This window comes from Megalops cyprinoides, chromosome 21, assembly GCF_013368585.1.
Source record: "Megalops cyprinoides isolate fMegCyp1 chromosome 21, fMegCyp1.pri, whole genome shotgun sequence".
Lineage (NCBI taxonomy): Eukaryota > Metazoa > Chordata > Actinopteri > Elopiformes > Megalopidae > Megalops > Megalops cyprinoides.
Window position 1 is genome coordinate 336,462 of NC_050603.1, and position 11,039 is coordinate 347,500.

Here is an 11,039-nt window from a genome sequence, read left to right on the forward strand (position 1 = left end):
TACAGTAAAATCTGAAAACAGCATTTCTCTGTCATTCTGTCTCTTTTTCACTGCATCATTCACTCTGTGTCTCTTTTTCTCCCAGCTCTCTCTGTCTCTCTCTCTCTGCCCTGACTAAAATGAACGTTCCTTTCACTCAGTGTTGTCCTTCAGAGTTGAAAATTGCTTTCATGTTTTAGTTGAGTGACAGCTGTCAATTATCTGGCTGATCCAGTCACCTACTGGGCTAGTGACAAGTACTTCTGACCCCTTTTCCACCTGACTGCTGTGCCATGATATTCAGAAAATCTCGGTTCACATGTGTCTGGCCAATCAGATGTCAGCTGGGCGTGGCGGGGTGTGCTGGTGGAAGCAGGTACGTCTGAGGGGGAGGGGCTTGGAGCGGCGGCCAGGACAGGAAAAAGAAGTGAGGTGGTGGACGTGTGAGTCCGTGCAGAGAGCCGGGCTCAGGAAGGCAGGAACTCCGCCGAGGTCACTGTCATGTCATCAGTGAGTGTTCCTTCCTGATTTTTGCAGAATTCTGTCCTGAACCCATCACACTGCCGCAGGAGTGACCCCCATCTGTCCTGAACACAGAACACTGAACACAGCCTGTGAAAGATTTCACAGCTTAACACTGCTGCAATACTGCACATAGGCGCTGCTTCTCAGGACGGCATACTCCGATGCCACATGTTTGAGTTTGTACTGTAATCTGGGCTGTGCTGATGGGAGCTCTGAGTGAGCGCATGCACGTGTGAGTCTGAACCCTCTGCTGATCTCCCGCCTGTCAGCAGCTCAGCGACAGAAACACCACAGTGCCCACAGCTCGCTGCTGCTCCTCAGCAGTAAACGCGGCCTGTTTTCACACCCAATCGTATGCTGGACCATGAATAGACTGAGACAAATGGGGAAATATCGCCCCCTTGTGGACAGCCAGCTGAAATGACAGCTATTTTTACCACAGAAGCGTGTCAGTTAACCATGTGACTCATTGGTGTGTGTGTGTGCTCGTGTGTGAGTGTGTACGTGTGTGTGCATGAATGTGCGAGAGAGTGTGTGTGTGTGTGTGAATGTGTGTGAGTGTGTGTGTGTGAGAGTGAGTGTGTGTGTGTGTGTGTGTGTGTGTGAGAGAGTGAGTGTGTGTGTGTGAATGTGTGTGAGTGTATGTGTGTGAGAGTGAGTGTGTGTGTGTGTGTGTGAATGTGCGTGAGTGTGTGTGTGTGTGTGTGTGTGTGTGTGAGTGTGTGTGTGTGTGTGTGTGTGAATGTGCGTGAGTGTGTGTGTGTGTGTGTGAGAGAGTGAGTGTGTGTGTGTGTGTGTGTGAGAGAGTGAGTGTGTGTGTGTGAATGTGCGTGAGTGTGTGTGTGTGTGTGTGTTTGTGTGTGCGTGAGTATGTGTGTGTGTGAATGTGCGTGAGTGTGTGTGTGTGTGTGTGAGAGAGTGAGTGTGTGTGTGTGTGTGTGTGTGTGTGAGAGAGTGAGTGTGTGTGTGTGAATGTGCGTGAGTGTGTGTGTGTGTGTGTGAGTGTGTGTGTGTGTGTGTGTGAATGTGCGTGAGTGTGTGTGTGTGTGTGTGAGAGAGTGAGTGTGTGTGTGTGTGTGCATGAGTATGTGTGTGTGTGTGTGTGTGAGTGAGTGTGTGTGTGTGAATGTGTGTGAATGTGTGTGAGTGTGTGTGTGTGTGTGTGTGTGTGTGAGAGTGAGTGTGTGTGTGTGAATGTGTGTGAGTGTGTGTGTGTGTGTGAGAGAGAGAGTGAGTGTGCGTGTGTGTGTGTGTGTTATACAGTGTAATTAGCACTGCTGTATAGTGAGAATGAGTAGACTCGCTGTTATGTTACTTCTTGCATGAAAAACATCTGAACATAAATAGAATATCAGGTTAAACACCTTTCTATACGAATGTCGAGTGGCTCAGCTGGCATGGCATTCACCTTGAATGCAGCTTGAGTCCTGCTGTCTGGGTTCAACATCGGCTGCCAGAGATGCCTTGGACAGCTGTGGAACAGACCGGCGATGCTTAACAACATGTCCAGTGGAGGGCAGTGTCCCTTTTGCTGTAATCTTTCGCATGATGAGGTGGGGGTGACATTCTTTCAGTGCTTCTGTGACCCCTGCAAAATACTGACCCTGCACTCCAGACTGTTTGCCCCTCCAGAAACAGCAGTGAGACAGGGCCTGACCTGGGCCTCACCTGGGCCTCACCTGGGCCATACAGTGGAGCCGAGAGTCACAGCTCTGAAGGAGATCATTCCTCAGAAACTGCTAGCATTACATGTTTGTTATAATTAATTGAATTTCAAATCATCAAATGTTTGCATCATTGTGTTAATGGGAATTCTATTTAAAATCGTCGGCAGTGTGTTATAATGGTCTGTGTGGAGCAGCGGTTGGGCAGTAAACAGGTGTATTGAACACAGGTGAGTGTGTTTGATGGAGAGCGGGGCACACTGCTCTGACTCGCAGAGCCCTTCCTTCTCATGCTTCTTCTCCTTTTTGTATTTGGTGCGTCACATGAAACACACTGTCACACTCACGCATGCATCCTCACGCATCAGCATTAGAAAGTGAGCACAGGGGGGACATTTCAGGCCATAGCTGCCGATGCCAAGCCTGTTGTTTACTCATCTACAACCCTGTTTTATTAACAATATTTAAATGAAGCCGTGCTTCATCAATATGTGGTATTTATCGCCTATTAACTATTACAAATATGGCCTGAATGAAGTAAGATCTGTATGCATTCGAGTCAGTCTGACAAGTCAGATAAAGAATAAGGGACAGGGTGAAATGTGACCATATACTCTTTTATCAGCAAGCTTCAATATTTATAGATATAGCTAAAAACAACATCCTTAAAATAATATTCATTATATCGATATATTTATTTTTTAAAAAATAGATACAGCCATTACACACACGCGTTAGCCATAGAAAGCTCGAATAGCTGCAGCAGACGCGAAGAACATTTTGCATTAAACAAAAATTACTGCGCGAGCCGATCACTCACAAAACAATCCGTTTATGCTGCCACGTGTTACTGACACACAGGTGCACGAGGAGCATCGTATCGGAAACGGCCTCGCGACTCATAAAGCATGCTGCGTCCTCGCTGGCCTGTTATGGAGAAAACACTTCTCCTAATCCCAACACCTCGGCAATTACAGTGCAGCTCTGCATGCAGCTCTGCATGCGGTCCCGGGGTCGGGGTTTAGGATGAGACACCACCCTCTCACACACACCACCCTCTCACACACACCACCCTCTCACACACACACCACCCTCTCACACACACCACCCTCTCACACACACAACCCTCTCACACACACCACCCTCTCACACACACCACCCTCTCACACACACACCACCCTCTCACACACACCACCCTCTCACACACACCACCCTCTCACACACACAACCCTCTCACACACACCATCCTCTCACACACACAACCCTCTCACACACACCACCCTCTCACACACACCACCCTCTCACACACACCACCCTCTCACACACACACCACCCTCTCACACACACCACCCTCTCACACACACAACCCTCTCACACACACCACCCTCTCACACACACCACCCTCTCACACACACACCACCCTCTCACACACACCACCCTCTCACACACACCACCCTCTCACACACACAACCCTCTCACACACACAACCCTCTCACACACTGCGCTAAAGGCGAAATCCTCTAAGCCAAGGCGACGCTCACGGGCAGCAGAAACCGTGTCTTCTTTCAGCGCATACAAACCGCACTCGGTGATGATTGGCCTGTGAAACGTCACGCTTGGACATTAAACCAATGAGACTCGAGCTCGTTGAGCATCTGTTGAATTAAAATGGACCCCCGCCCATATTGACGGGAGGGATTGCGTCATCACAGTGCTTTGACCAATCGGGGAGCAGTGCTGGATGTGAGTTGACCGTACGTAAACCTCGCAACATGGCGACTTTCCGGATAGAGCGCAGAGGCTGGAAATATACCAGTTTTTAAACAAGAAATTAGCAGAACTGACTTTTTTACACAATGTGGCGGGGTTAGCGCAAGCGACTCTCGCCCCTGCGGTTTTAAAAATGCTGACGGAGGTAAGATGCATGTGTGCGGCTGCGCTGAGTGTGTGAGTTTGTTTTCCTTTGATGATGGCACTAGCGTTAGCCGCTAGCCGCCTAGCCTGTTTACCTAGCCCAGGTACCTGCTGCACCAAACAGCCGAGGCTTTCCTAAAAAAGCAGGGATTACTCAGCCATGGATCACCCGCTTAATGCCATCGGGACAGTGTGTTATGCGCGTAGCCAGCAGCGTGCTACGGTTTGCTGTGCCAGTGTGCGGCGATGAGCAGACAGGTCTCAGGATGGCCGTGAATCAGGTGAGACAGCTGGGCAAAGCTGCACCCGCTCCTGCGGTGAGACCCGGTAACGATCAGGCGTGTTTATCTGCTGTGGAAAGCATTAATGATCTTACATGGCCAGACACCCGACAGTGCTGTTTCTGATGCTCCACGTCATTCCTGTTAGTTTCGGTAACTGGCTTGACAGTCCGACACAGCGTGTGAAAATAACCTTCTTCTGCGGGGAAGGTGGTGCACGCAGATAACCTGCTGCTTATCTAAGGACAACTTTATCACAAAATCCCACTTTACTCAGTGATCTCGGGAGCTAGTCTAGCTAGTTGGCTAGCTGCGTGAGTTTAGCTACGGTAGCTAACTTCACTCGAGTTCTGAATGAAAGTCCATCTTGCCAGTGACAGTGTGAAGTGACATCTGACATACCGTTCCGGCTAGCCAGCCACTGTGCTCAAAGGAGGGTAGTGATGTAGGATGTGTTGCTAAATAACGCCCGTGTCCAAAGGGCGGTGAACCAGCAGCAGGAGGACAAGCCCTTTAGTGCACCTGACAGCGGCTTAAGGCGCAAACTCCTTCAGATCCACTAATACAGGCAGCCCTTGACCTTAAAGTACAGGCTGTGCCAGTTCAGCGTCTAAAGCGCTATTTACAGTGTGCAAATTACGCGGTCTGTAATGCGTGTGTTTCTGTTACACAGTCTGCAGCGTAGCCAGGGTCGCTTTGTGACATACTCCGCTTTTATAGAGCCGTTTTATTGCTTTACATATTTACTGAGGACATTCGGCTGTGTTCATTCATCTCTCTAGAGTAAAACGGACCCGCAACTCGCCAGTTGCAAGACCAGCTCGTGATATTTTGCTGTCTCCTTGTGTGGCCACAACTAAACAACTGTGATGGGGTGTGTTGCGGCGTGATGGGGTGTGAGGTGGTGTGTTGGGGCGTGATGGGGCGTGATGGGGTGTGAGGTGGTGTGATGGGGCGTGATGGGGCGTGATGGGATGTGATGGGACGTGATGGGGTGTGAGGTGGTGTGAGGTGGTTTGATGGGGCGTGATGGGGCGTGATGGGGTGTGAGGTGGTGTGAGGTGGTTTGATGGGGCGTGATGGGGCGTGATGGGGTGTGAGGTGGTTTGATGGGACGTGATGGGATGTGATGTGCAGTGTGCTCTGGTTTTGGTATAAAGGCTGTGAATGAGAGGTAGTGGCACCTTAGTGCTCCGGTCTTGTGTACCTCGTGCGCTCCAATCCCATTACGAGGCTTAAACACGGATTAGGCGGGCGCTCTCGCGTAGCGGGTGGCCTCTCTGCACACACTGACCCGGAGTCAGTTCGATTGAGATTAACTGTGTCCTGTATGATGTGGGTTTGTCTCCTGCTTTGTGTAATTAGGTTAATCTGGCACCTTCAGAGGAGCGCTCTGCAGGAGACACCTGCTCCAGGTGTGTGATAAACAGCAGCAGTGTGGTGGGAGGAGGCCGTACAGACCCACCCTGCAGCTGTGGGCTCCTTCCACAGACCTCCTGCTGTACGCTCATGGTCTGCGTCTGTCCTTCAGCTCCTGAGTCTGTGTGCCGCTGTGTGTTAATCAGGCATTACTGAAAGTGCCATCTGTTGAGTTTCCCCAGAAGAGTGCCAGAGGATGAGGAAGGCGCTCGCTATCAGGCCTGAGTTTGCAGCCCTGCTGACAGAGCCGAGCTCCTCCTGCTGCTCCTCCTGCTGCTGCTGCTCCTGCTCCTCCTCCTGCTGCTCCTCCTCCTCCTGCTGCTCCTCCTCCTGCTGCTGCTCCTTCTGCTCCTCCTGCTGCTGCTCCTCCTGCTCCTCCCTCCCGCTGCTCCTCCTCCTGCCCCCCCTGCTCCTCCTCCTGCTGCTGCTCCTCCTGCTCCTCCCTCCCGCTGCTCTTCCTGGAGGTGTCTTTAGGAGACAGGGTAGTGAAAGCCGGGGGAACCCACTGAGGCTGATGGGTTTCGCCTGCAAGGACGGATAAAGTCTGCTTCAGGCATTCAGCTGAATGCTTAAGCAAAAGCCAAATTGACCCCAGGAAACGGGTCAGGTGTGACGCAGAGAAGAGTTTTAGTTTGATGAATTTCAGTGAGACTTGGGTTTGCCAGCAGGGGCAGGGTGTTCTGATCAGCAGGGCGGGGCAGTGGGGCGGAGCCCTCTCTGGGGAGGGCCTCCAGCTGATGTGTGGTGCAGGCTGGGGTGGGTGTGCCGCCCCCCCCGCAGTTCCTGTGGAGCAGGGGGTCCTGCCTCCTGTGGCAGTGCCCCAGTGGTCGTGCTCTGAGGTCCTGGGGGGGGCGGGGGACGGCCAGCCCACAGTCACACCAGGGACATTTTCATGTCAATGGCGTTCAGTCTCACTGAGCACCGTGTTCAGGAATGTGGAGGCTGTCAGGTGCTGAGTGAGACACCCTGCCCGGTTTGTCTGAACTCGCCACCTCTGGCCTCTCTAAACGCTGCTCCACAGACCCCCGCAGCAGCCAGCCTGTCGGTCCGACTCGGACCCCGGAGAGAAGCTGCTGGGGAAATTTATGCTGTCCTTCCTCCACCTGTTTCTCAGAACTAACTGCTGCCGGGTGGCCCCACCCCCCTGCCTGTCCCCTCCAGCACAGGAGATGGTGCTAATCCACCTGCACAGTTATTTTAAAACCAACAGAAGAAGAAGAAGCTGACTCAGCCCTGTAGGGTCACTAAATCAGTTTTCCTGGGCCAGTCAGAGCCAGTTCATTTGTTGTTTTGTGGTCCTTGTTTAAAAGGCTTATCTGTCTGTCTGCAGGCTGTGTGGAGCTCATGCAGAGATGAAGGGTGTCTGTAAGCAGGTGGCGACATGTTGCTATTTGAAGTAGTGAGCAGTCTGAGCTTGGGGGGGGGCTCTGCTGCTTTGTAGTCCCAGACCACCATCAGCTGTGTACTGATCTGGGATGTGCTTCTGCGTTACCTGCTGCATTCTGGGATATGAAGTCCGAATGAGTCACTCAGCCAACTGCAGGACCTCCTGCTTCTCCACACCTCTGTCAGAGCCAGGGCTCTCTCTCTCTCCCTCTGTCCCTCTCCCTCTCTCTGTCCCTCTCTCTCTCTGTCTCTCTCTCTCTCTCTCACTCTCTGTCCCTCTCTCTCTCTGTCTCTCTCTCTCTCTCTGTCCCTCTCTCTCTCTGTCTCTCTCTCTCTCTCTCACTCTCTGCCCCTCTCTCTGTCCCTCCCTCTCTCTGTCCCTCTCTCTGTCCCTCTCTCTGTCCCTCTCTCTCTCCCTCTCCCTCTCTCTCTCTCTCTCCCTCTCTCCCTCTCTCTCTCTCTCTGTCCCTCTCTCTGTCCCTCTCTCTCTGTCTCTCTCTCTCTCTCTCTCTCTCTGTCCCTCTCTCTCTCTCTCCCTCTCTCTCTCTCTCTCTCTCTGCCTGAGGAAGTGGAGTACTCATTGTCCAGCAGAGCTGTCAGTGAAGGGTGTTTCCTGCAGAGACAATAACAGGAAGTGTTCTGCCATGTGCTCTTTCCACAATCAGTGTCACACTGCGACTCGTGCCCCCCCCCCTCCATATACATTTTAAATATGTAGATAATAAAAGCTACAGACAGAGGGGTTTGCGGTCTACTCCAGGTGGAACTGTGCCTCACACATTTGAACTATCAGTCATAAAAAGCTTTGAAAATATGACTCTGGTGCATGACTCTGAACCAAACACTGCTTTTGTAGGTCACTGTGTGGTTGTTGTTATTAAAAAGCTGTTGATTCTGCTCTTATTGTGTGAAGATGAGCAGTGGTCAGCCCTTCTACAGTTCTGCAGGGCAGGCTTTTCTGTGCCCCCCCCTCTAAGTTTTAAGTGATCAGTGGGTGTGTCTGCGGTTTGATCTCATCCCTAGTTCTGCACATATCTACCTCAAATTTCTGTGTCTCTGTGTCTCTGTGTATCTGTGTCTCTGTGTCTCTGTGTCTCTGTGTATCTGTGTCTCTGTGTCTCTGTGTATCTGTGTATCTGTGTATCTGTGTATCTGTGTCTCTGTGTCTCTGTGTCTCTGTGTATCTGTGTCTCTGTGTCTCTGTGTATCTGTGTCTCTGTGTCTCTGTGTCTCTGTGTATCTGTGTCTCTGTGTCTCTGTGTATCTGTGTATCTGTGTCTCTGTGTCTCTGTGTCTCTGTGTATCTGTGTCTCTGTGTCTCTGTGTCTCTGTGTTGGTGTCTCTCAGGTCGGCCCTGCAGTGAAGCCTTAGTGATGCTGTGTCTGTGTTTCAGGGGAATCTGTCCGTTTGGGGTTGGGGGGCGGCGGGGGCCATCCTCTTCCTGCTGACCTTCGGACCCTTTGCCCTGTTTTACCTGGCATTTTACCTCCTCTGCTTTGCTGGAGGGTGAGTACAGCACCCGGGTCTCACAGCGATGTGTCAGAGTGTCGGAGTGTCCAAGCAAGTGCTTTCCCTGGGTTTAATGTTTTCACAGAACTCATGTATGTCAGAGTCGGGATGTTTTATTTTACCTGTGTCAGGTGGCTGTAATTAACACCTCCTCTCATTAAGAGGTGGAAGTACACGGGCCTGTTTTTCCCTCATTCTGGCGTTTGCTGTGTGTGTGCCTGTGTGCTGCCACATGTGTCACTCCCTGCATGTCCTGGCTGGGATGTCACCGCAGGGGCCTCACCCCCGGGTGCCTGTTTTACAGGGGGTTTGCTGTTGTGCTTTTATTCGGAAAGACGAACTCGGAGAAACACCTGGAGAAATGCGAGCACTCGTTCCTCCCGCAAACACACACCGGCATCCTGAAGGTAAAGGACAGTCACACTCCTCCGGAGCAGCGTGTGAGAGAGGGATTCTCAGTGTGTGAGGAGAGGGCTTCTCAGTGTGAGGAGAGGGTTTCTCAGTGTGTGTAAGGAGAGGGTTTCTCAGTGTGTGTGAGAGAGAGTTTCTCAGTGTGTGTAAGGAGAGGATTTCTCAGTGTGTGTGAAGAGAAGGGTTTTTAAGATCTGTGTGAATAAGAATGTTCTCTGTTGACAAGCAGTAATAAAGATGGAGGTTGGTGACTCTTCCAGACTGAAGTTGTCAGTGTAAAGGTTCAGGCTGCTGGAGCACACAGCCCCTCTGCAGACTGCAGGCACTCAGCATTTCTCTTCTCCTCTTTTTCTCCTGAAAGACGCTGGAGGAGATGAAGCTGGAGATAAAGCCCATCCGGATTGACAGGAGATTGACAGGGTCCAGCTACATCGACGAGCCTCTGCAGCAGGTACCGCCTATAATTCAGCACCTGCAATGGGTACAGTGTAGAAAGTAGCACCTGCAGGCCCGTGTGTCAGAGTTGGAGTGTCTTTTCTTTTTAACAAGCTGCTTTGTGCTTAACTGAGTAAATATGTACAATTTTTACTTATTTTTAGTTCCTTCCCAACTTTTTCTTAAATTTCTTTAATCAGGAACTATTAAACTCATAAGTGTGTGCTAGAAATAGAGGAAAGTGGAGAAATGTACAGAAACCTGAGGCTCAGAGTTCATGAATAAATAGATTGCGATTCTGTGAGTCTGGGTGTCTTGAACACTAAAAAGGCAGATTTTATCCTGCCTGGTGAGAGGGTCTGCAGGTGAGAGGGTCTGCAGGTGAGAGGGTCTGCAGGTGAGAGGGTCTGCAGGTGAGAGGGTCTGCAGGTGATGGGGTCTGCAGGTGATGGGGTCTGCAGGTGAGAGGGTCTGCAGGTGAGAGGGTCTGCAGGTGAGAGGGTCTGCAGGAGAGAGGGTCTGCAGGTGAGAGGGTCTGCAGGTGATGGGGTCTGCAGATGAGAGGGTCTGCAGGTGAGAGGGTCTGCAGGTGAGAGGGTCTGCAGGTGAGAGGGTCTGCAGGTGAGGGGGTCTGCAGGTGATGGGGTCTGCAGGTGAGAGGGTCTGCAGGTGATGGGGTCTGCAGGTGATGGGGTCTGCAGATGAGAGGGTCTGCAGGTGAGAGGGTCTGCAGGTGATGGGGTCTGCAGGTGATGGGGTCTGCAGGTGATGGGGTCTGCAGGTGATGGGGTCTGCAGGTGAGAGGGTCTGCAGGTGAGGGAGTCTGCAGGTGATGGGGTCTGCAGGTGAGGGGGTCTGCAGGAGAGAGGGTCTGCAGATGAGAGGGTCTGCAGGTGAGAGGGTCTGCAGGTGAGAGGGTCTGCAGGTGATGGGGTCTGCAGGTGATGGGGTCTGCAGGTGAGAGGGTCTGCAGGTGAAGGAGTCTGCAGGTGATGGGGTCTGCAGGTGAGAGGGTCTGCAGGTGAGGGGATCTGCAGGTGATGGGGTCTGCAGGTGATGGGGTCTGCAGGTGAGAGGGTCTGCAGGTGAAGGAGTCTGCAGGTGATGGGGTCTGCAGGTGAGGGGGTCTGCAGGAGAGAGGGTCTGCAGATGAGAGGGTCTGCAGGTGAGAGGGTCTGCAGGAGAGAGGGTCTGCAGATGAGGGGGTCTGCAGGTGATGGGGTCTGCAGGTGATGGGGTCTGCAGGTGAGGGGATCTGCAGGAGAGAGGGTCTGCAGGTGAGGGAGTCTGCAGGTGATGGGGTCTGCAGGTGATGGGGTCTGCAGCCGCAGGATGCAGCAGTGTGGCTTCCTCTGGAACCTCTAGCTGAGTGTCACGCTTCACTCGTGACACATATTTTACTTCATTTCACAAATCAGTTTAAAACTGCAGACGCGTCATTTTTTAGTTGAAACCCATGTGTGCACATCTCTAAAAATACTCTGCAGGGCCCCAGAAGAGCAGCTGGGGCTAGACT

General features: G+C 52.0%; 1 protein-coding gene across 1 annotated transcript in view; it reads left to right on the plus strand.

Annotated features, from left to right (window-relative positions):
- Positions 1-3,938: 3,938 nt before the first annotated feature.
- Positions 3,939-11,039, plus strand: part of LOC118796526 (sorting nexin-13-like) — a 21,862-nt gene continuing 14,761 nt past the window's right edge. The window contains exons 1-4 of the mRNA XM_036555465.1: positions 3,939-4,083; positions 8,562-8,674; positions 8,982-9,084; positions 9,450-9,539. Of these exons, the coding sequence (XP_036411358.1) occupies positions 4,072-4,083; positions 8,562-8,674; positions 8,982-9,084; positions 9,450-9,539 (318 nt within the window). The 5' untranslated portion in view covers positions 3,939-4,071. The remainder of the gene's footprint in view (positions 4,084-8,561; positions 8,675-8,981; positions 9,085-9,449; positions 9,540-11,039) is intronic.